We start from the raw sequence: 25,804 nt of genomic DNA on the forward strand, positions 1-25,804 counted from the left end.
TACTTATACTCAAAGCTTTAGGCTGTTAGCGCAAGGCAAACAGGACACATCACACAATACACTGAACTTGGCATTTATTCATCACTAAGGCCAGCAAATGTCACTATCTGTATACCACAGAGCTTCCCTCCTCTTTGGAAACTGTCTCTCAGCCTTGTAGCCCACCACTCACGCCTGTTTCCAAGAGATCCCATCCTAACGGGGTGAGCTTCCAAAAACGGGACTCTGCACCTTCCCAGCCCATCCCTTTTCCTATTAGGTAGTTTCACTTCTCTCAAATATCCCAACAGCGAGACTTTCCTCACTCAAACATCTTCACAGCAACACAGTTCTGAAACCCTTCTCTTACACCGCCTCCCTGCCCTACTTCTCTCTCTTCGTTCTTCCCAATTGTCTGCTCTCTCGAAGTTTCAAGCTGGACTGTGTGTTAGGATGGAAATATTGAGCTGCAAAAACAAAGAAGGACCCTGCATCTTCACTTCCATCTATTCTGCACAACTGTGACAGCAGAGTTTAACAGCTTTGTTTGGTCAGATCAGGGTTAAACCTGATGTATTTAGGACCCAACCCAGGAATTAGGCACGTAAATTTGGGTTGGGACCATACCTCTCCTAGCTCCCTCTGACTCAATGACCTTAATTTTGGGGTATTTAGTGCCAGTCTGGCCCTCCAGCTTGTGGAAATCCACCCAGTCCCGTCAACGTGAAGTTGCTGGGCTAGTCCATACTTGCTGACAAATGGTCCCCCTCTTCTTGCAGCTTCCAAATAGGTCTTGCTGGGCACAGTAAGATTAAAAACCCGAGATCTTGCTTGAAGGGAGTCTGGGGATCCCAGCAACTGGGTTATGGCCCTCTTAGGATGCTTACAAGCCAATGTGAGCTCCAACAACTAGTAGAGTCAAAACAACGGAGGCTAACAGCCTCCAACCTTGACAAAAACAACCTTGGTGACTCATTTCTTTCTACTCCTTGGAAGGCCACACCTGCAAACTAAACCTTTTTCCGGAATCTAGCGCTGTCTACTGGCACCCCAGAAGTGAAGAAAACGGACCAAGATACAAAACAAACCAGGAACAATTAAAAAGATGCATATCCTAGGGGAAACAACGGGGAAGAACAACCTGCTGATAACCTAGTCTGGCCTGCCACGCTCTTGGGAAGTCTTTGCTGCTCTCTGCACCTTCTCTCCCTCTTAATTTGAATCAAGGCCTTCAAGTGGCGTTGAGGGGTGAAGCTGCCCTGGTGCAACCACAGCTAGGCTGGGGGAGGATTGGGCCCTTTATTTGCAATGGGATCTCCTTCCCCGTTGCTTTCTGGAGCAAAACTCCCACCGGTTTCACCAGGAGAAATGGCTCTCAGCCACAATACCAATTCTATCAGATTTATGGCAAATCCACGGCACCACAAATGAACCTCTGATCCTCTCCAAGGGCTTTTGCCTGCTGACACCAGTGGGAGGTGACTGAACAACGACCTACCCCAAAAAGGACCTCGTGGGATGCAAGCACAGCCCCTCGACGGGCACTTCCATGCTGTCAAAGCACTGAAGGACCAAGCCCAAGGAAAGGGACAGGCTGCTGGACGTACTCACAGTTGATCCATACCCTTCATCTCCTACGACCCCGCTTGTGCATTCCCACATCCCTCCTGCGCTCGCCCTCACTCTGTGCAGAGCCGTGTTGTGCAGGCAAAGCAGAACAACCTGACCTCAGAAACAAGGATTCGCTAATCCTCCTCGGAAATAAAACAGAAAAGCTTCTAATACAATCAGAACAAAAAGCAGATTAGAAGCCTCTAATTAATTTTGTGGCCTTTATTTAATCAAAGGAAAGAAAAAAAAAAGAAAAAAAAAGGAAAGAAAGGAGGAAAAGAAAAAAGAGAAAGAAAGGAAAGTGCAGTGACATTTACTCTTTTGCCTCAGCCAGTTTATTGTTCATCTCTTTACTTTTCTCCTTGTCCTCTGGCTTTGCTGTGTTGGAAGTCTCGGCGCTCTTTTTCTTGGCGGCCCGGCCCGATGCAATCTGCTTGTCTTTGGCCTTTTTCAGGGGTTTATGGCTTGTTGTGGTCTTTTTTGGTTTGGAAGGCTTTACGCTAGGCTTTTCCACCTGCACGGAAGGTGACACGCAAAACAACACAGAGACATAGAGAGAGAGGGAGAGAGACACAAGGACAGGTGGAAAACAAAGTTTAGATGAGAAACATCACGAACATCACTTATCTACTCAACTATGCCCTGCCACGAAGGAGCTGGGCACATGCTGAGTTGCAAATGGCCAGCTCCTTTCATGGTGTTGATGTCCCCAAGTCACAGTGTCCCTGAAGCCAGCAGAACCGTGCCCATTGCATCCGAATTGGGGCATAGTAGGGTAAAGAGTGGGGTGAATGCTACCAGACATTTTAGCAATTTCTCCATCTGTCTCTGAGTTCAGGAGGGGCTTTGCAAGCCTAGGAGGGATTGTCTCTCTGGATTCAAAGGCAAGAAAAGATGCTCAGAATGAAGAGAGGTACAAATCTTTGCCTTTCTTGCAGGGCATGATTCCTCCATCTCAGTGCAGGGCACTTAGTGGCATCTGAGCAAACCCTACACCGGTGTCTTGCACCCCCCCGTTTCTACAGCCCCAAAAGTAAGGAGAACAGCTTCAAAATTAAGGAGGAACAGAAGCCTTCAGCTCCTCCATGCTATTCCTCTGAGACCTCACAAATCTAAGCAGTTACAAGCTCTGAAAATGACAAATGGACCTAGGTTTAATACTGCATGGACTGACTCCATTTATATGCAAATCCTCAGTTGCTGCTAGAACACAAAGGCTGGATGAGACTTTAGTCCAAGCCCTTCTTGACACATCCTCCATCTAACCAAAGCCAACAGTGCTGGCTGTCAAAACCTGAGGAGCTCTCTGAATTAATTGCAGATCTAGATCTGGATCTTACCAGGTTGTTCCTGGGGTAAAGTGTAATGTGGTGTGCCTATAGCTTTAGAGGGGAAAAGAGAAAGCCATCCAGATTAAAGACCTGGGAAATGACAAAGCAAAACTACTTCATTTGGGCCTCACGTCTTTACAGCTTGGCACAGGGAAATTTTGACTCCAAAGTGCATCAACTTCCACTAGACCCTAACTGCAAGGTGGAATCCTATATGCACCCGCTGGTCCGAAATGAAGATGCCACGCAAGGGGAATGAGCACAGGCAGGTTCAGCCCAAGCCTTACTGCGTTGACCATGTCCCACCAAGAGCATTGATGGTCCTGGGACCCTTCCGCTGTGTTTCTCACCTTTGGAGGTTCTTTGTAAGGTTCACTGTAGAGAGTGCGTATCCTTCTGCGCTCCAGGAATTTGTTATCGGCTGGAGCAGGCTTACTGGTTTCCCCCTTGAATTGAGCGCTGTAACTGGTTTCGTGGGTCATTTTCTCCTCCGGCGGCTTGTACTGGGCCTTAGCTTTTATAGCTTTCACAGGCTTGACATCTATCCATGGTCTGAACTCATTTCTGAAGATGAAAAAAAGAAAAAGGTTCAGGAATTAAAACAAGTAAAATAGTGGTGACATGGGAACAACCTCCCCACTGCTCTAACTGGAAGGGCTTCTGCCCTCATCCAGTCAGGTTTACAAAAAAAAAAAAAAGGGATCTCACAGCTCATTTTCAACCTCATCCTATACACATTAATACATCAGGAAAACTTCAAATTAAATTTGATCTATCCGATCTGTTAAAGTCAGCCAGTCGCAGGCACTGGACAACCCATAGCTACTTCTGTGGGTGAAACCATCGATTCTTTTCTGGCATCACCTCTGCCCTGAAGCTACCTGTAAACAGTTCCTTATTCTTGTCATTAGGGTGGAAGTAAATATTGAGAAAACAACCTCAAAATTCATATTCTGCTGCATGTTGGTAACTCAACCCTGGACACACTTCTCACCAAGCTTCCCCCTAGGCAAGGTACAAGTGTAGGGAGACAAAACTTCCTACAGCCACCCCTCATGAGTGTAAGTACTGAATTGCGTCACATTTACACCATTTCATCTACATTTCACCAAAATTATGCTCAACAGCTTTTGTTAATTCTATAAAAGAGCAATAAAAAATAAAGCTGTCTCAGATGCAAATCCTAGCAAATGAGGAAATGGACTGGTTATCAGATGTTGTGGGCTGTGGTTTCTTCTGTATGAGATGAAGACAAATTCCAGAGTTACTAAAAAAAGTAAGTCCTTCATTTATTTTGGACAGAGCTGCAACTGCTTGAAACAACAACAACAACATGTTTCAAAGATTTTTAGCATCTGCTGGGATCACACTCTGGTTCCCATCCTTCTCTTGCATTTTTAATTCTTCCCAACATAGCATCAACATGTTTCTTAGTTGTCCCAACACAGCACCAACACGTCTCTGATTTTTAAGCAACCCATTTCATTTTCTTTCTAAAAACTGCCATTCATCCAAGAATGGAGATGGAAAACCCCCCATGTGTTGCTAACTTTGTGCTCAGACATGGTCCCAGGCAGTGTGTTCAGATCCTTAAGACTCCAAGACAAGCTCCAGGAGGTATCCTAAAAGTGGTGACAGGAGCCCTCTGCAAAGGGGTGATTTTTCCTTGGGGAATAAAGCTCTTGTCGGATACTTGCACGGATACTGCCTGTCTGAAGGATGCTGTTCTTTACAAAACTGCAGTGCACTGAAGGAAATACACAAATATTCCCTTGGCTGCTGTTCACCACGTCACCCATTCCTCCACAGACAGCCCTCTGCAGCCCACTGTTGGAATACCTTTCCCATAGGAAGGCTTGACAAAAGGAAACATCTTTACAGAACTGGATTAAAGATGTGAAAACCTCACTGATAATTTCCATCCCAAACTCCACAGAAGATAGGAAGCTTCTTCCTAGGATCCACTATTGTCCCATAAGTACATTTTCAACTGCTTTCTAAAGGCTACAACATTGTACAATAATTCTCTTTGTCCACGTCTATCTGTCACTCCGATCCCTTGGGCCATGCTCCTGTAGAGTCCCACCAGAGCCATCTTGGACAAGCTGTGACCAAGCTTAAGATTTTCAGGGCTCTTCATTTCCCTGAGGAAGATTTTAAGACTTGCTCTCTGGGCATGACATGGAGGGGCTGAGCTGAAATAGAGACTACAAGTCTCCTGATTTTCTGCCCAGCTCTGGTCCCAGCCTTAAAAATTATAACCAGAATCAATCAGGAACTCAGCGTTGACCTCAAATGGAAATGGAAATGAAACTCAACAACAAAAAAAAGACTTTGTGAGACATTAGATGACCTTTCCAAGCCCAGCTCAGCAGGAAAAACTCCCAGGGAAGATAATGGGAGTTTAACCCCACAGACGTGACCAGAAGATGCATGGGATGGGAAGTCTTGCAAATTAATAGGCAGCAAACCATGAGGTTGATGTGAGCTCCAAGCTCTCTGGAGATGCTCACCAAAAGCCATGTAGGAACTCGTTGCATGCATCTCCTGCAGCCAGAGCAGAGCCAAAGGGAGGATGGAGGAGGAGATGGGGCCAGGTTTAACCATATCAAAGCTTTTTAAAGGACTCCTAGGGGAGTTTGTTATGTTTGTTCAGAACCAGCACAGGATGCTAAATGGGTTCTGCTGAGAGCAGTTTTACCGGTACCGGACCCAGCCTGATTCCTTCACCCTGATGTGCATGTGTGAAATAATGAAGGGCACAGAAAAGGGAGGCTGGGAACCTCATGACGGAATTCTCTGCAGAGGGGACATTTGTAGTTTCATCTGGAAAACTGTGGTTTAACACCCCCCAGAAAAAATAAACCAAAAAAATAGCCACAGATTTTTCACTGGAAAAAAAAAAAAAAAAAAATCCTTTACACTATGATTGGTCTCAGTGTTTCATTCATTCCAAAATCAAAAGTTAACTTTTGATTTTTTTTTTTTTTTTTTTTTTTTTCGTATTCTGTCCAGGACAACATGAAATGACTCTGACTACCATTATGAAGCAAAATGGCAAACTGAAACTGCTTCAGAAGGAATATTTCAGAAAATCACATTCCTCATTAATATTCCACTAAATGGAAATATAGATATGCATTTTGGCCAAACTAAGTAGTGAATTTTTCTGGGATTTTCAAATAAATTTGCCTTTCTGGAACTGCAGTTTTTGATAATGTGTTATTCACTCCTAAATATTTTCCATCTCCATTCTTTCTCCTAACATAGAGAAAGAGATATTAAGTGGAATGAAAGAATGGGAAACCTAAAATCAATGGGAATGCCTGGTCAGGGTCTGCAACTCACTGCCAGCCACTGGAGTGCAGCATATAATGAGATTTAATTAAGTTGTGTCTGTTTAGATGGACAATGAGAATATTTAGTCTTACCAATGGAAATTTCAGCAACACATTTTTGAGATAATAGCTGCCACCACTCTTCAGCACTTAGCTGTTTCTACAACCCATGGGCTAAGGCAGGAGGTATTCCACACTGCAGGAACATCCTGCCTCCCTCCAGTTGTTTGGTTCTGGCCATGATCAGCCAGAAAATATTGGACTTCCCTATTCTGCTCACAAAGAATTGCTCATATGAAGAGTACATGCATGTTTTGACCCTAAAGCTGTTCACTTTTTTAACGTGAATGGAAAAATTCCATTCAGACTCAATATAACCAGGCTGAGTATCCTCCTACGACCACAATTTACTGATAAGTCTGTTCAGTGGTTGCAAGAGCCAAAACATGACCAACTCCTAAGACATTTTCAGGAATAAAGGACTACTGCTCTGTGCTGAGATCCTGGGTGCAATAGCAAACTGCACAACACGTTCATGCCTCCTAGAGAAATAAATCCGAATTCCTGGACCTGGATGACTTCTTGCTGCTCCTGACTTTCTGACATGTTGCGTGTCCCCTGCACCCCAAGACACTGACCTCGGCCACTTCACCCCACCTCCCATCCCACCCACCTTTGGTGATGAGGCCAGTTCCAGCCAACTCCTATCCCAATGCTCTTGCCGACGTACAAAATTTGCCATCGCAAGTGCAAGAAACACCCGCTCCTTGCATGCTGCATGGAGTGCCCTGTCTTCAACTCTTCTGTGGATTCTTAAAGACAGCTTTATCCTCTAACGCCCATGCTATTATTTTGTACACAATAATTTACTGTAAGGCTGCGCTGGGACTGTGAATGGTGTAATGAAACTCCTGGTGCCCGAGATTATTTTTTCCTCAAACAATAATAATCAACCTCTAATGCATGCATGCACGCACACGCTCATATACACACACAGAGCAAACCAGTCTGGACAAACCAGTAGCTAATGAGCTGTGCACAAAGGCTAAAACAATGCAATATATTAACAGATGAATTTGAAGCTTTGACAATGCACAATGGAGTGAGTGTGAGCAGGCTGGGGAGGGACCGTTGTCCGTGGACATCCCTGTTTAGACCTGGTGTAGAAGAGGAAAGTGCTGAGCCTTCAACAGGGCAACTTCAGCACGGACTGAAGCAGGCTACAAGCAAGAGATGATTAATGTACCGAAAGGGATGAAGTCAAGTCTTTTGGCAGAACAGAAGCGTGCTGCAATCCATTTATGAAAGCTGCTTGAATCAGCAGCCTACAAATCATGGGTATTGCATTGCCCAAGGGCCACGCAGCTTGGCCTTCCAAGGATGCAGGATTATTGCTCATGTTCGAAACCTCATAGATATATGGCTGAAGGCGACAGCGAACGTTGCAGCGAGCCAAGGAGCTCGGAAAACAACAGATATTTTGAAGGCCAGCCCCAGTGCTAACAGCCCAGAGGATTCTCGTGCCTCGGGATAGAGAGATATGAGAGGAACAGTCGGCACCTGGGATACAGAGCAGTGTGGAGAGATCTGGGTATGCTAAAAATGGGTGAACTCCCACTTTCACTCCAGTTGTAGGCATGCGGCATTCCCCCAAATCCATGTTGTAAGGCAGCCATGGAAAATGCAGAGTCTGAGCCAGCTAGAGGACATCCATCAGCATCAGTTACAGCTCTACCTCCTGGTGGGTAAATGCTCACCAAAACAAAGAGTGGAGACTCCAGGGAAGGTAACAACGGGCCATCCCACTGCTGAAATGCCAAGAAAAACAGGGAAAGGTCCACCTAGAGGTCTGGAGAGAGGCAAAACCCAGCAGCAGTGAGACCTGAACCCTCCTGGTGCGAATCGCATCCCTAGGGGGATTTGCCAGTTTGTGCCTCTCTAAATTTCTCTTGATGTTATACAAGCTCATGCATCCTGCTGAGGATGGAAAAAAAAAAAGGAGGAAAATATGAAAATGATACCGGGTTTCTAATAAGCTGGTTTGTAACCAAACTCAGCACAACTCCAGCATTCACTTGGCTACAAGTGACTTTGCCAAGGGTCTAAAATACGGCTTTGTTGTCTTCCTTCGTGCAGTGTCTCATCCCTCCACATGGGCAGTTGACTGTACAACTTGCCACAAGGTCAAACAAACCAACCGGCTCGTGGCAGGGATGCTTTGACACAAGACTGTAGCAAGATGGGGTTTGGGAAAAGTGCTGCCACAGGGAGATGTGAAGGGGCTGCAAGAAACAGAGCAGTGCCTCCCTCGCAAGACAATGTGCACAAGGTCCCAGCTACCACCAAGGCATGGACACGTGTATCAATGAGACTCCTTGTGCAGAGATGTTTTCAGCACCTTACTTCAAGTGTCTGAAGACAAATTGGATGAATTAAAAATGGTTCAGTTCAGCAAAACCCTCCAATATATGCACAATGGCTCTTAGCTGCTCCTTACACGCAAATACGGGCATAAATGACTTCCTGAATCAGAGCCTGGCAGACCACATTGCAAAAGCTGTAAGTGAATCAACGACGTGATTTTTAAGAGGGGAATCTGGCACAGCAAGACGTGCTAAGGTTGAGGAAAACCAAGCTTTTTAGGTCAAGTGAAGCAATTGTATTTCACAGACTCATAGCACAACCAGCCCAACCCAGCAGCAGGAATACAAAGGCATCACCGAGGGGCCGGGGACTTATAGGAACAAGGCAAAGGGGAGATCACCCATCAGCATTGCTGACACCAGCTCTGCTCCCAGGTGCTCTACACACGTTGCTGAAGCAGCCCCGTTCTCTGAGGGAGTTTTCACAAAGACCTTTTCCACGTGTGGTCCCCCAACTGATGGGGAAAATGCCCCCTTGTCCTGACTTTTCCTGGAAACTCTGGTGTGAAGCTACTTGAGCTCCTTGCCAGCTCCCATTCCCGAGATCCTGGCCCTTCTCCAGCCTGGGGATGCGTTAGCGATGCTGCAGTTCAGCTGCATTGGAACTGCAGGGCTTGCCCTTGAGGCAAAAGATGGAGACGGGTGGTGCCGGGGATGACAGGTAAGGTTTTGTCTGATTTTTTATCAAATTATCATCCGAACCACAGATGCGGAAGGATGGGTTTCTCCAAAGGAAGGTCAGGAAATGGCTGTTTGACATGAAATAGAAGCACCAGCTTTCTGCTGCGGTGATGTTATTCATCTGGCTGTGCTTCTCCTCCCTTTAGGGAATCATTACTTCCCTTCTTTCTGCGTTTCTAATGCAGCTCTAAATTAGCGTTGCTTTCTGATTTCGTTTCTAGCCTGCGTGACAGGGTAATTGCTCATCCTGACATGGGAGCAGGAATAAATCCAGCGGCGAAGGGGGTAAAGGAGGAACAGGGGGAAGCTTTAATAGCAGCTATTGTTTGGCCACGGCACTGCTGAGCTGGGGCATTGCTCTGCGCTCCTCACTGCAGCAGCCACTACACGGCTCTATTTGCACACCCTTCACATGCCGTTTGGGCACCAGGTGGTTCTAGGACTTGATGAAAAAAACATGAAAAATTATGGAACTAGTTAGTCAGTTATTATAAGTGCTGGTGTAGGCTTTCATATAAGACATAGCCATCTGCTTCAAAATGTTTAAGAGGCAACAGCGCAAAATCAGCTGTGGGGTGGCCATGCCAGGAAAGAGGAGCTCAGGTCAGGGTCTCCTTGAACATCCCTAGAGAAGTAGAAGAGCCATGAACCGAGCTCCATGGCAAATTTCGAGCCAAGAACAAGCAGCATCGAAGTTTTTCCTTGCACTGTGCTAGAGCAGTAGCATGCTGCCAAAAGTCCAAAGCAAAGAAACTCTAAAATCTTGAATATTATGCATTTCTTCCTTGCTGCCCATGGCAGCTGAGGGCACAGGCTAACCCCAGCATCTCCTGGCAGCATCCCCTCTACCTCTGATACTCCAGCAGAGCAGATGGAGATCCTGATGGAAAGTCACAGCCCAAATTGCCACTCACACCGATGGATCTGTCTCCTTGATGCCAAACGGACAGAGGAGTCTGCAGCCCAACTTAGAGGCCAAGCTACAACGTGAATGGCCTCTTGTTTTCTGTTAGAGCACTGAAACCTGGGTGTAAGAACAACCAGGTACCTCCTAAGTGATCTACTGCCACAGCTCAGATCCTCCAAGCTAAAATATCATCTGCGAGAGCAAAGCACGCACGCATGCTTGGGCTCCAAAATCGACTGATTTTATCCTAATTTAGTCTACAAAGTAAAATACAAGAAATAATAAATAAACCAAATACGTATATAGGCTTTGATGCATGATACCATATTCTCAGAACATGAAAGGGAATTCAAACCCATGACACGCCATACCTCCTCCATCCAGCAGGCATGTTTGTACTCAAAGAGGTACAACATGATGTTTGTGTCAGGCTCAATGGTTCTGCAGCTCAATAAGCTGCATTTCCACCATGTCCCAAGCACACAACACCAGCAGGCAAAGCCAGGCACGGAAAGCACATTGTATGTGATGTGCTGGGTGACAACTACACAGCTACCACCAATGCAACACATGGAGCAGACGAATGCAAGATTAACCTACATTGGGTCCGATCACTCATTTTTGCTGTGAAAATGTTCACGTATTTGAGTTTGTGATATTTCTTTACAAGATTTTTTTTTTTTTTTTGGCATGCATAGTGACCTGAGAGTTGCTGGCTTTGACAGAGAGGGCTGAATTCTGCTTTCTATTTTATGCCTTCCCGTGCAATGCACTCTTTGAGTGCTACTTTAGTTAAAATTAAATCTATTATTTTGGCAGAAGCATAATAGAGATGAGTGCAAAGGGCACGGATGAAAGAAGAGAGCTGAGTCTTGATAAAGGATCTTGACTTTAACATTATTAAGCTGATAAAAAAAAAGGCAGTTAAGGGCTGAGTCAGATTTCCCTCCATCTTGACCCTTAATACAGTCTCACTTCAGGGGCTGCAAAATGTTGATGTATATGTGCTTCACGCTCTGGATGGTAAGGTACAGAGCTCCCACTCCAGTACATGAGGGAATTAAAAGAGACTTTAAGAGCACCATGGAAAGACTAGTCTGGGTTTAGGACGCTGTGGGTTTCTTTGGAAAGAGTAGAAGAGGACAAGGCTCAATATTCCCATGTAGAAAATGACAAAACCAGCATCACAAGTCCCTGGGGCTGCACAGGTGTAACGGAGACCAGAATTAGGTGCCTACTTCTGGAGATATCGTACCATTAAAGCACATCATATTTAACTTTGCAGGTACTCAGTCCACTCTGCTTAAAGTCAACCCATCTTTCCTTAGAAGCTAGCCCTGCTTGCAGGTGGCACAAAAGTAGGTGAATTGTAGAAAATGAGCATAGAAAATGCTCTCTGCTTCCCCACCAACCCTCCGCAAGCCTGGGAAACCATCAGCATCACTTGGGCGTCACTAATGATGGAGCAGGGACGGCTCGGGCGCCCAAACAACTGCACGAGTCCCGTGGCGCCAAACCCGTAAGTGCTGGGACCATCAGAGCCATCTCGGGGGAGTCTGGAAAAGAGACAGCACAGGGCAGAGGAGCAGATGGCTGCCTTGCAAAATCTCCTCCTAATTAACTAAAACACGGACCGATGTAAGCGCACGAAGTAATTACTGGTCACTGCTGGTACGGCAAAAGCTGTCATGAAATAAAAGAGTGGAAGGAGGGCTGGGAAAGCTTCAGATGAGGAAGCAGGCTCTGGAAAAAGGTTATTTTATAATTAATTGCTTGCTTTCAAGGCTTTCTCCAGTGCTTGCAGCACAAGGAGTGGAAAGCTGTGAAGACAAAGCGTAGACAAAAATGGGTCGTGTCTTCCCTTCGAAGGCACTTACATGCAGTGACTGATGAAAAGCATCACTGCCAGCACTGCTTTTGGGGTAAATGCCAAAATACTGGTGTAAATGCACCACTGCCATCACAGACCCACAAAATCAGAGTGCCTGCATGCTGGAGGCACAGCATGCAGCAAGGAGCAGCAGGCGAGGTGTGGGATTTACTCCCTTTGGAGGAGAAAGCCAAGCACAAACGTGAATTTCAATCTCCAGATGCAACACACAGCAGGGAGCTAAAACCAAGAAGAGATGAAAGAAAATCCCAGGGCGTGTGCGTCTCCACCATGAAACACGACACGGCTGCGTGTGCCAGAGGAGGGCATTTAGGATTGCTGTGCACTGAAAACAAAGCCCCATGAGATGCACAGGCTGGAAAGAAACGCCCCCAAAAAATGGAAGACTTAGATTCTGTTCTCAATTTCATGAGCATTTTGTATTGACATGGTTTTGGAAGACCATGGGATGTTATCACGCAAGGTGCTGATGTCTGGGGGTCTCTTGGTACCTCCCTGGAGCATTTGGTGGAGGTTGCAAATGGGGCTTTGACACGGTGCTGGGCTGATGCTTGTGTGTCCAGAGCTCCCAGAGCAGCTCAGCCTTATGCCTGCTCCACTAGAATAGCCTTAAAAATACCTCTGTAAATCTGCTTGCCAAAAAGGATGTTGTGAATGTGGAACTGAATAAACATGCATGCCCACGAGATGCTCTCTGCAAGCATCAGCAATCCCAGCCCTACCTGCCAGACACCTGGCTGCTAGCACATGGATGCGGGCACTGTAATTCCCCTCCTAAAGCAAATACAAAAATAAAACCCTCCCAGGCAGTAAATTTGGGGAATAACATAAATTAAAAGCCCAAGTTTTACAGCTCATCTGCAAAGAACTGGAAGGGGGACTGGTTATTACTAAGCACTCTGGTGCACACAGCAAATGTTTACAGCCTCTCGGAGCCATTTGTATCCATTGGGTAAATAACACCCGTTTGGAAATGAGATGATCTGCAAATACTTCTTCTTTTGGAGATGTTCCAAGCTTAATCGAGAAATAAAACATGCTAGGGACAAGCGTATTAAGCAGGTACTTAATTGAGAGATGAGACAAAGGCACCGCTCTTGTCTCGCAGGCAGGGCATGCACGTTTTAAACACACTCCTAGATTGATATTTATTGCATCCGACAGAGCAGAAAGGCTCGGGAAAAGCACTCCTTCCCCTCCCATAAATAATTCACCGTTTGTAACAGTTCATAAAATGTTTATATTAACTAATAATTAAATATTGCATATAACTTACGTTCCAGCCAGGAGAAAAATCAGCCTGAAGGAGGGTGGGGAAAAATGACTGCCCTGAAGCTGTCACGTTGGGTTAAAAAGGCCAATTCCTGCCTACAATTGATTCTCCTTCTGCTCTGTTGGACCAAACCCTGATCCTGCCCCAACAACAAGGCTTTTTCCATTGATTTCCAGGAGCTTAGCATGGGCATGCTCTCATGTGCAGAAATTGTGTGGTTTTCCATGCAGGCTCTCCCCATGCAGCGGTTTTCAGCTAGAGGCAATGGTCCCATATTAACCCCTGCCATTGAGCAATAATGTTTTTCACTTCAGATCCCCAGCTATGTAACCCAACACGCTTCAAGCCCACTAATGGGTTATTGGCTATTTAGTTGTGGAAACACAAGGTCCAGCATGGGACAAGACTCCAAGAGCTGTACCCCAGCCTGGGGTAAAGGAGCAGGAGCAAGGCAGGGAGGACAGAGGGTAGTGGGGAAGTGGTGGAGGAGCAGCAGAGGCCCTCAAGATAATATGAATCAAATATCATCATGTGTACACCCAGGCACCTTTTATTAAAACTATAATTGCTCAATCCAACCCATGCCCTGGGGAGCATAAAAAAAAGCAAGCAGCACCAAGGTCACTGCAGACAGAAAATCAATGCAGGGAATGAATGGTAATGGCTTTTTTTTTTTTTTTTCCTGGAGTCAAGAGATGGACTGTGGAGATGTCCTGCTGGCTTCTCCAGAGATGTGCAACACCTCTCAGACCTTGGGCTTGCTCCAGCAAATCTCTTAGTATGTTTTTAGCATTCAGCATTTAAGCCCTGCTCCTCTGGATGCTGATTACAGCAGGTCCAAGCACCCCAACAGATGGCTGTATTTCGTATACTCAAAGGCAGTGACCTGCTGCTCTGGTGCTCTGCTTTCTACCCAAAATAATTCAGGACTTTCCTGCTTTCTGCAGTCTCCATGCTTTCTGCCCTCCTGACCAATATGATGGGTGTCCTCTGCCAAAATACAGAGCTGAAATCTGTGTAAGACTTTCCCCACATGGAGATATTATGTCTTACACGTCACGTTCCTCTACCCACAGCCCAGTACATTATTTGCAAGAAGAGTCTTTTTTATCATTACTACTGTTTTCTAGGCGTGCTATTTTTCAACGCGATAACATTACTGACATCTAATTTGTGATTCCCTGCAGGATTGCTCCTGCACCGGCTCCTCCCACCTGTACCAGTATTACTGCTGGTTTCTGCCTTTATGTCATACCCTCTCCTCTCCTATTGATTTCAGGCTCTGTCTCCAGTACACCAAGACCTCTTTGAACTCCGATTCCAGCACACAAAATGATTTCACCAAGCACAAGCGATGGCCTCAGCTCAAGAGCACATGGATGAATCTCCTGATTGCAAGAAGGAATCAGTTACAAAGGCAGGAGGGAGGCAGTACTGCAAATTTAAGCTCCTTGGGGGTTATTTAAGGCTGGTTACACCCTGTTCAGAAGGGATGAAGCAGCCCCTTCCCTTCACCATGCCGCGAGCCGACCCAGAAGGTCTGCGCTCCCGCAGCAGGAGGAGAGCATCAGGGTTGCAGCACATTACATATGCCAGCCTTTTTTCTGTTAGCCCACTGGGAACGACAGACTATAGCAAAGGCCCACACACAGCAACTGTTATCATCTAAACAATATCAAAGATCTGTCCAAAAATGAGTTTGCTGTTGCCAGCCAGGGGAAAACAAGAGGCGAAATAAGGACTCAGTGGCGGGTGTCCCTTACCCTATGTGCTGCACATCAGTGATGTAAATAAATATCTTCCCTTTCCATGTGGTCTTACGCTGAGAATTATGCACTATTTTCCCATTCTTTCACATTTTCTGAGCATGATTTTGCCACATAGGGTGCTCATTTGCTCCTGCATGAGCTCTGGGCACACCTGCAGCACCTCTCCACCCTCCCGAGGGGTGTCTCCATGTCTCCAAACACACCATAGGGAGGAAGAACATAACAACCAAGGCCAGAGTGATTCCCCTCGTTTCACCTTCTGCTGAAATCCAAATCTAGGATCAAGTTAAAACAACCAGAACTGTTTGCCTGCATGTTGAGCACTTAAAATAAAATGCATCCTCTATGCATTTCAGTGCCTGGAGCAAAGAGGATATGAAAGCAGCCTGTGCAGAAGCAGACCACTTCTAGACATGCTAGCCCTTTCCATGGCATAAAAACAATATAAACCAGATGTTTTCTCCTATTTTGCATCATGCCAGAAGCACTGTGCAGAAGCACCACATCATCACTCCCTTAGGGTTTCACTGATCATCCCGTTTGACTTCCCAACCTTCAAACATCAGCGTGACATAGCCAAAAGCCTGATTTCCAGATCCTGCATGGGAACAACATCCCCAGCAGGCTGTGAACAAGATGGTGATGTGTATGGCACCCCTGAAAGGCTGCTAGGTGTGTCTGAAAAGACACTGGAAGACCAGAGGTGCCTGTGGTTTCTGTGGGTTTCCAGCCCTTGCAGTGATCAGGGAGAGGCAAATCACAGCTGGCCAGAGATGAGAAATCTGCTTTTCCTCCATTGACAAGCATCAGCAGGTTAGTTAGCAAACCCAGGACAAACATGAAGGAGAATCGTGGCAAACAGGTCTGGGGAAGAGCTCAGAAACCACAAACACAGCAAAGCAATGGGAAAAAAATATAAAAAATCAGACTTTTGCATCTAATTCCCCCCTTTGATGAAATAACTCCACCAATACAGAGCTTGCTCTGTTGCACTGGCAGCAAAGCATTGCTCAAGCTGCAAAAAAAGCCTGCAAGGCACTGAGCATCTTTGCAACCTCCCACCCAAGGCTCTGGCTTGCTGGAGCTCCACAGCCCACCAGGGGACGTGGGCTGGGGAAAGGACCCCCGCTTTGCTGGGAATTGGCACCTGCAGCTTCTCCTTCAACGCCTCTGCAATGAACCAACCTTGGGTCCCACCGCTTCCCAAATCTGGGACTGGGACATGTCGGGATTTGGGGCCCTGCCTGTGTTTCCAGCCCACCTGAACATGATGCACAGATTTTTTTTAGGCACAGCTGCTTGTCCCAGAGCAGAAACATGGCCACTTTCATGATAAAAGGCAAAAGAAAAGCCTGAGGTTCATCAATCAGGGCTGGTCCCAAAGGGCTTCCTCACCCCATATCGGAATAACCCTAAATTTGACATTTTTTCACTGCAACATCCTGGCCTGGCCAGCTCCAATCTTTTCAAGGCCAAGTTTTAGATGGTTTAACTGGATTTCTGACTAAACCCAAACTGTTCTGTCTCCCATAAATGCATGCTTCTTAAGGTGTCTGCTCATCTTAGGAGAAATATGCTCGATCCCTTTATTTGGGAAATGAGCTCTCAGCCCATCTTCCCCTCCACTTGTGCAGCTACAGTACCCCCCTAGCTGGATTTATGAGAAGGAATTAGGAGAAAAAGGACAAAGTGGAAGAAAAAGCCCATCTAATGACTAATTGCATATGAACATCATTTAATCGACAGCTAGCCCTTTGCACAAAGCACCCCCACAAGAAGAATATCATTTGTAAATGCAGCAGGGTTGGGATGAGGGTGGAGAAGGAAATCTGAGCCATCAATTCAAGGGCACGAGGATTGAATTCCCTGCCAAACCTGCAGGCAGAGGGGATCTGCAAGAGGACACGCTGGTCCTGCAGGGCTCTGGGGAGAGCAAGGGGGCTTGATCCGGGCTTTGGGCTGAGCTAAGACCCAGCACCAACCCTGATGCTCTGGGGAAGAGCCCTATTGATTTCTAGGAGCAGAAGCCCTGCTGTTTGCAATTAATATATAGCTCTTCACCAAAATGCCACTGTCTTCCTTAAACACCTTCATTTCTTTAACCTTTTGAGCAAGATAAGCAGAAAAGCACCTGTACAGCCCTATTAAAGAGCCAGAAAAGCAAAGCAGCCCAACTTCAGCGTGGTGCCAGTGACCTCGGGGAGCATCTCAGCCTGAAACCTCCGTCTGCTCCCCAAATATCACCTGGTGGGGCTGGGGGGGAAAAATCTGCGAGTGCTGATGGACACGGGGAGGGATGGTGCTGTGCAGGAGGTGGGCTGCATCCAAAAGGATGCTATTAATTAAAAAAAGGAGCTATTAATTAAAAGCAAAGCGTGTTTGCTACCCAACACCTGCAGTGTTGGACGCAGGGAGAGGAGAGCAGGTAGAGGTGAAAGCAGCACCTTGCTGAACACTCCTGTACACGTGTGTGTGTATAAATACCCCCAGAGAGAGAGGACATCTGAAGGATATTCAGGACGCTGAGTTATAAATCAACAGAAATCCAACTTCCAGCCTCTGAGGGTTTCCCGAACCCATCCGAACTCAGCCCAGCACCGCACAAGGCTCACCTGGAGCTATCAGCACCAGGGAGAGCCACGAATGCATTCAGCTAAGGGGAAAGAAAAGCAAGATTGATGTAGGATGGAGTGCAGGAGCACTCAGAAAGCGAAGGTTTTAGGAGACAGGAAAAGCAGAGGTCGTGCTCTAAATGTGAGAGAAGACAAATTTACAGCAGCTCTTTGTGATTTATCTGGCAAACGAAGGACGGGGATAGTCCTGCTGTCTGAATTAGATGATCCCTCTCCTCTTAGCTTTATTTATTGTTTATTTCACAGCAGCAGCTTGAGGCTGCCGAGTGAAATTGGGGTCTGCCCTGCAGCATCTGCGGGAGAGGCTGGTGGTCTGATCAGACACAGCCACGGCTGGGAGGGCAGCAGGGGTGCCTGGCACATCCTCTGCTGCAAGAACCGACCTAGCAGACAAAGGGAATGTGGAAATCTATCCGAAGGCTTCGATCCTGGGCCACGTGGGAAATTCTTAATTAAGCCCGTGAACGTGAACATCAGCAAGAAAGGGAAAGTGGGAGAGGGAAATGCGAAGTGCTGGGAGGCTGAGCTGCAGCCTGGAAGGAGGTTAGCAGTGTTTAACATTTTTAAGGTTGACTTCAGCACAAAAAAAAAAAAAAAGTAAAAAAAAAAAAGTAGGGCAATAGTGATGAGACCTCCTGATGACACAACGCTGTAGGCAGCGCCAACGTGGAGGAGGATGGGGATATCACAGAGGAAGAAAGGGATTGACCTTGACTGCCGTGTTTGAAATGGGGTGAAGAGGTGGTAATAGTACCAAACACCAGGATTTCTTGCTATGGGATGGCAGCTCTGTGGCTGGGACTGCCTAAAAGAATGATGTGGATGTCCTGGTGATAAGAGGTGCTTCTCTTGTGGTGACTGATAGCACAAACGTGAGGTGGAGATGGGGATCTCCTCTCCAAACCCATGAACAACACCCTGCATCTGCACCTAAAAATGCTGGTTTAATTCAGAAAGAGTTTGAGGGGAAGGGCTGATTCAGGGAATATAGCAGAATCTAAAAAGCTTTGGCTTGCTAGCTGCAGAGCCAAGCAATCTGATGGACTAAGGGACACTGGGCAGGGACCCCCAGAGAGAAGAAAAGCACTAAATAACCCAGTGCTAACAGAAAAACAAACCATAACCATGGCCATCACCATCCTCAGACTGGAAATGAGATGATGCCTGCGAACCACCAGGTCTTGGCACAATGTTCAAGCTGGAGTCGTGCAAGTAAAAACCCCTAATTTCTGAGAGTGGCACCCTGTGTTACTGAAAAAGACCGAACATCATGCATATGATTTGATTTACTGGTCCAGAGCATCCCAACCAGTCCTACGTGCCGAGAGGTCCCTGCAGAGGTGATGTAACAGAGCAGAAACAGGGGAAATACTGCTCAGAAAAATGGGAAAAACTGGGACAGCCTTTACATGATTAAACTTTTTAACCCCCCAAAACAAGGTGGTTGCACCCAAGCTGTGTGTTGGAAGCAGTTTTTGGCTCGTACCCCATCCCACACTAAGCCTAGGAAACACACACGGGAGAAGGGTGATCACGTCCCTGTGTCCAGGAACGTGTCTTGGCACTGTTTAATTTATTAATGTAGACATAGCCCATGGATCTGATCAGAAATCTCAGAAGACAAAGGCAAATTTCCAACCAAACTTGTGTGAACAGCATTGCTGAGCAGCTCACCATGGTAGGGCATGTTCTCCAAGGGAGATTTTCAAGAAAAGATGGGATAAAAATCAGCCTGGCATGGTCTAGAAACATCATCTCCTTCCTCAGGACTGGGATTTGGACCACATGGTCTTGGGAGGTCCTTCAGCCCCATATTTCCACTACTATAATGATGCAGTATGGATTCCCCATCCCCACACAGCCTGCTCCAGCCCTCCCATGTGGCCATCCCTCCCCAAATTATCTCCTCTTTCTCAAAAAAAAGACCCAGCAGGTGCCCAGGACTGAGTCATTCATCTCCACAGCTTCTGCAATCTCCCCTTTGTTCCACATCCTTAGCACCTCCAGGGCTTGAGATGAATGGCAGCACATTAGCAACAGGCAATTCATTAATATCAGAGGCAGTTCCAATTTGGCCGTTGAAGCCTCCCTTGTTTTATTTCCTCTGATAGGAAAAGAAATTGGAGAGAAAAAAAAATAATAATTGCTTTGGTCAAAAAAAAAAAAAAGAGATCTTTCTGGTGAAGAACTTGAAAACGAGGTTTATCAATATCACTTCTCTGGGGAAAATTCATTGCCTTATTACTCGTTTCAACACAAAGGGAGCAATATTTCTAATTTCTGCAAAAGGGGTGATATTTTCCCTTTACCTATTACATCTTTTTCTTTTCTTTTTTTTTTCATGAAAATAAGAAGTTAAGAGAAGAAAGCAAGATGGAGGAAAACAAAACAAAACAGAATACATCTAGCTTTAACATTTTTCCATCGTTTTGCAAACAAAAATGGGAAACCTTCATTCCTTTGTGCTTTTTTTTTTGCCAAACACACCTCAAAGCGTTGCACTCTCCCCAGCAAACACCACTGTCTGCACATCTGGTCACCTCCTGGCCCTGCTCCCAGACCCCCAGGGCCAGCTCCAGCCTGGGAGTTCATTCATCTCCATCACCTTCATCCCCATCACCTCCATCCCCATCGTCTCCATCCCCATTGTCTCCATCCCAATCATCTCCATCCCAATTGTCTCCATCCCAATCGTCTTCATTCCCATTGTCTTCATCCCCATCACCTCCATCCCCATCGTCTTCATCCCAATCATCTCCATATCCATCATCTTCATCCCCATCATCTCCATCCCCATCATTTCCATCCCAATCGTCTTCATTCCCATCGTCTTCTTCCCCGTCACCTCCATCCCCATCGTCTCCATCCCCATCGTCTCCATCCCCATTGTCTCCATCCCCATCGTCTTCATCCTCATCATCTCCAACCCCATTGTCTCCATCCCCATCATCTCCGTCCCCAACACCTCCATCCCTGCTTTGCTCCACCCAGAAGAGCTCAGAGGACAAAGCCCACTCCCAAGCTCAAGCACGTCAGTCACCAGGGCCACTTTATATCCAATGCAAGTGAAACCCTGTCATGATGCCACCAGACCCTCCTAGACACCAGACAGCTGAACAAGAAAGGGCTTGATCCAGCAGCAAGGATGGGCCCCTTTCCAGGAGTTGTCCTCAGGCCAGGTCCTGGCTCCCATCTGTCCACCTAAAAATCCTATCAGCCACCTAACCCTAGTTGTCCCAGCTGCTGAAGGATGCCCTGGTCCTTACGTGGTCCCTCAAGGTCCACAGGTCACCATAAGGAGCAGATAAGAGGGTGGTGAAGGGAGACACAAACTGTCCCCGTAGCATTGCTTGGGTGGTCAATGTTTTGGGGACGGAAACTGGGGGAAAGAAGCACCTTGGTGCTGGAACCCGCATCACACCAAAGCACAACAGGCCACAGCGGTGGCTTCCAGCACCTCAGGAACAAAACAGGACACCAAACAGGGGCACTGCAGAAGAGGAGCAGCCATAAGGCACCAACTGGCCAGCAGATGCCATCGTGCACAACTCGACCACCTCCAAACCTTGATCCCAAGGGCTCCATACCATACGTTGCCCTAAGAGTCACTCCACACGTGGAAACGTTTAGGACTGAGCCCATCCTCCCAGCATTTCCCTTGTTGTTCTGTAGGATCCCTGGGGCACGTGGAGGCTCCTGCAGATGCGTGCAGCCCTACCACAGCAGCTCCATCCTTGCTGAAATCTCCTGGGCTCACACACTAAAAAACATGGGGAATTTGTGTTTTCGACGTGGTTTTAAAACCATCAGAAAAACACTCCTTGGCTTCCCAGCATCCCATGACGCTGATCTGCAGCGGTGGCAAAGGGCTGTAAGGAAATCTCCCCCTGCTCCCCGTGCTGGTGATCGCACGAGCACAGCAAAGGGCACAGAGGACAAGCCCCATGTTAGCCATCCTTGCTGCTCCCTGGTCATTAGGGGATGGTTTTGACTGCCAGGTGGCCCAAAAGGTTGCCCAAATAGGTTTGGGGAGTCTCCATCCTTGGAGAGGTTCAAGGCTCACCCCGTAGGGGCTCCTGGGAGCAGCAAGGCTCTCAATAGTAACAAGGATTTGGGGAATTTGGCTTTTAAGGAGAACCCAGACAATAAGCAACACTTAAAAGATGCCTAAATTGAGCAGAAAATGAGACCAATTAGCCACAACATCGCTAATGCATTGATGAAGAGGCGCTTACGGCCCAGGGCTGAGTGGCAGAGCAAACAACTCCTCCTGCAATGAGCTGCAAGGAAGGAAAAAAAAGGGGAAGCTGGGGGGAAGGAGAAGCCCTGGGGGTGTCTTGAAAGCTGAGGAGTGACATGGGGAAGGCTGAAGCCTTCAGGTTTCCCTTGGGTCCAACACCTGCACTGCCCTGAGCCTTTTTTTTAGGGGAGGATATGCAGCCCAGCACTGTGACAGTGGCTGCATGGAGGGGAAGGAAAATCAACATCCAAAGATTTAGGGAAATAACCCTAATTACCCTTTGCACCAGTGGAAGAGAGTGGTACAGCAGCTCTCCAGCTCCTGGATAGCTTCCAGCACTGAAAAACCTAAACCCTGTAAGATGAGCAGACAAAAACGCCCCGAGTCGAACATCACAGGGTTAAAGGACTGCGTGTCGTGCTTGGAAAACCCTTTTCCCCACAAAAGGGTTTAGCCTTAGCAAAAACAGAGAACCCCAAAATCTCTGGTGTCTCAGAGGACCGCCAGCAGCTGGATGCACCTGCACCCACAGCATCCCTGGGGAGAGCCAGGCCTGGCCCCAGCCTACAGCCCCCAAAATAATCCAAATCTCAGTTTTTGAGCCATTTCCTGGACAGGGAGTTTGAAATCCGCATGGATTTACTACCTGTTTGATGCACAGCCTGCTCCCTAACCCTCCCCAGGGAAGAAAAGCGAGCTTTCTCCTAACACCATCCCCACCACGGCACGCACGTAGGCGCGGGGAGAAGCGACAGGACCGCGGTGAGGCTTCGCTCCCAGCCAGCCCCCCCCAGCCCCGCTCTCTGCCATCACCACCCCACTCTCGGCGGTGGTGGGCTCTGCCAAAGAAAGCTCTGGAAAACACAAAACGCCGTTGCAAAGATCCATGGCAGGGCAGCAGCCGCCCCGCCACTTTTTGTTTTGCATTCCCGACGCATCCAGAAACGCGAGCGGAGAGGGGTTTGGCGCCGAGGATCCCAAAAGGGGGTCCCTTCCTAGGGTGAAATCGGGGCACCCGGACCCAGGGAGGGGATTAAAGGGGGGATAAGGGGCTGTGCCACCCCACGGCACGTTAAATATGGCAGCATCCGAAGGCTGCCCCACCCAAGGACGCGCGTCACCCGCATCCCGCCGCGTCCCCGGGATGCTTTGTCTCGGGGATGCCACCGGTCCCATCGGGAGTGGGATCGGTGCTGGTGGGGTCACAGAGGGTTTCTGGGCACGGGGAAGGTCCAGCAGAGATTTGGGTGCTGGGGTGAAACGGCCCAAAGATCCCTGTGATAGATGAACTGGTGGCAGGGGGCGAGTTTGGGGGTGGGAATTTTGTGGGTGGGAATTTTTTGGGGTGGGAATTTTAGGGTGGGAATTTCAGGAGTGGGAAATTTGGGATAGGAATTTCAGGAGTGGGAATTTCGGGAATTAAGAATTTCAGGGGGGGGCAATTTGGGGCTGCAACCCCACCCGGAGCTGTGAACCTCCCCTCCCCAAAGACCCCGCACATTCCCCCGCCCTGCACAGCACCCACCCGTACCCCATCGGCACCCCCAAAATCCGGCCCCGCAAAGCTTCGTGGCGTCATTCCCCCATCCCACCGGGTGGGCAGGGATGGCCGGGGGGGGGTCTCACCTGTAGGACGAGCTGACCCCCGCCGCCACCACCTCCTCCTTGATCTGCCTGTTGAGGGCATCGGCAGCCGCCCTGCCCCTGCCCGCCTCCGCCTGCTGCCCCCCGGGCTCCTCGCCCTTCTGCCGGCCCTTCTCCCTCCCGGCCCCGGCTTTGGGATGCTCTTCCTCGGCTTCGGGGTCTTCCTCCTTCTTCCTCCTCTTCTCCAAAGCCGGTTTCTCCGGGGATGCTCTCTCCGGACCGAGGACCGGCGAGGGTCCGGCTTTGGGGATCCAGGGGTGATCCCCTCTTTTGGGGATGGGCCAAGCGCGGAAATCCTTCTGGTACTGCGTCTCCTTCTCGAAGGGAGCATCCGAAGGCTGATACTCGCTCTTGGGCTTGCAGCTGGGCTCCGGCCGCTGCACCTTCCAGGGTTTGTAGTCGTGCCGCATCACCGAATCGGCGGGGGGAGAAGCGTGCGGGGCCGGGCCGGGCCGTGCCGAGCCGGGAGCCGCTTCCCCACCTCCTCCTCCTCCCGCAGCAGCAGAAGCATCAGCACCGGGTTGGGTGGCGATGGGGACCGAGGGGCGCTGGGGGGGAGCGGGGACCACGGGCTGGGGCTGCTGCTGCTGCTGCTGGGGGTGCTGGGGATGCTGAGGATGCTGCTGCTGCTCGGTGGCCTCCGAGTATTTGGTGAAGACCAAGGGCACGGCGATGTCCGCCTTGTCCAGCTGGTTCCAGAAACGGGCGATGCAGCAGGCGCGGGTGATGCAGGGCCACGCCATGGTGGCCGCAGGAGGGGACGGGGACAAGGGACCGGGAGAGGGGACGAGGAAAAGGGGGGACGCGCCCGGGGAGGCGCAGCGCAGCGCAGGCACCGCGCAGCGCAGCGCAGCGCAACGCGCCCCGCCCGCGGGGAGGGGGGGGGAAAGGGGGGGAGGGAGGGGTCTGTTTGGGGAGGGGGAGGGGTTTGGGGGAGGGGGAGGGGTGTACCTGCGCGCGTGCACCTTGAGGGGGCGCGTGCACGGCCGGGTGTGCAAGGAGGGGGGGAGAAATGGAGAGCGTGGGGGGGAGAGGGGTGTAAGGGTGTGCAGGGAGATGGGCGGGTGTGTGTGCATGGAAATGCACGTGTGCGTGCACGGGAACACGCGTGTGCACGCGTGAACACACGTGCACACGCATGAACACGTGCACACACATGCAACGCATGCACAAACACGGGCACACATAAACAAACGTGCACACATGCACACACGCGAACACACACGATCACACAAGCAAGACATGCAACACATTCATGCACATGAACACACCTGCACCCTTGCACACATGTGCACACACAAAGACATGTACACACATGAACACACGTGCACAGGCATTAACGCACATGCACACACTTTCACACATAAGCACGTGCACACACATGCACACACGTGCACACATAACATACACGCACACATTCACACACTTTCACACACCCTTTCACACACATGAACACATACACACACGAGGACACATACACACATGCACACATGTGTGCATACACATCCTTACACACATATGCACACTCACACATGCACAGATACCTGCACATGGCTATGCTCATGTGCACATACAAGTGAGCATTCATTCCTGTGCACATGCATGCACACATATAGGCAACAAAGAGGCACACGCGTGAACAAGATGTGTGACCAGACAGACGTGCATGCGTATATTTGCACATGCACACTCACATACATGCACACACACACACCTGCACCCATACATGTGCAAACATGTGCACACACAAAAATGCAAACAAATGCAATGTGCACACGTATGCCTCTTACACCTGTGTGCACATTTGCACAACCATATGTGCACGTGCATGAATGCATACCCACATGCATATACACACACATGCAGGCACACACACTTGCACACATACATGAAAGACATACATATGTGGAAGACATCCACACACACAGGCTTATTGCACAAACATACATGCACACACCCGCACTCTCTTGTGTTCATGCACACACACGCTCATATTTGCACATATGGGCAGTAACACACACACAGGCACAGATAGGAATATGCAAAATCTTGCATATATATTCACATGCAGACATGCATGTGCA

The 25,804-nt window shown here is 48.5% G+C and overlaps 1 protein-coding gene across 1 annotated transcript; it reads right to left on the bottom strand.

The window, feature by feature from the left end:
* Positions 1 to 1,903: 1,903 nt before the first annotated feature.
* MAP6 (microtubule associated protein 6) lies at positions 1,904 to 24,463 on the bottom strand (the record flags this gene model as incomplete). Its single annotated transcript, XM_082751718.1, has 3 exons — positions 1,904 to 2,104; positions 3,272 to 3,485; positions 23,703 to 24,463. The coding sequence occupies 3 exons, from the start codon at positions 24,461 to 24,463 to the stop codon at positions 1,904 to 1,906; spliced, it is 1,176 nt and encodes a 391-aa protein (XP_082607844.1).
* Positions 24,464 to 25,804: the final 1,341 nt, after the last annotated feature.

The sequence above is a fragment of the Aythya marila genome (assembly GCF_965140915.1).
Source record: "Aythya marila genome assembly, chromosome: 1".
Classification (NCBI taxonomy): Eukaryota; Metazoa; Chordata; class Aves; order Anseriformes; family Anatidae; genus Aythya; species Aythya marila.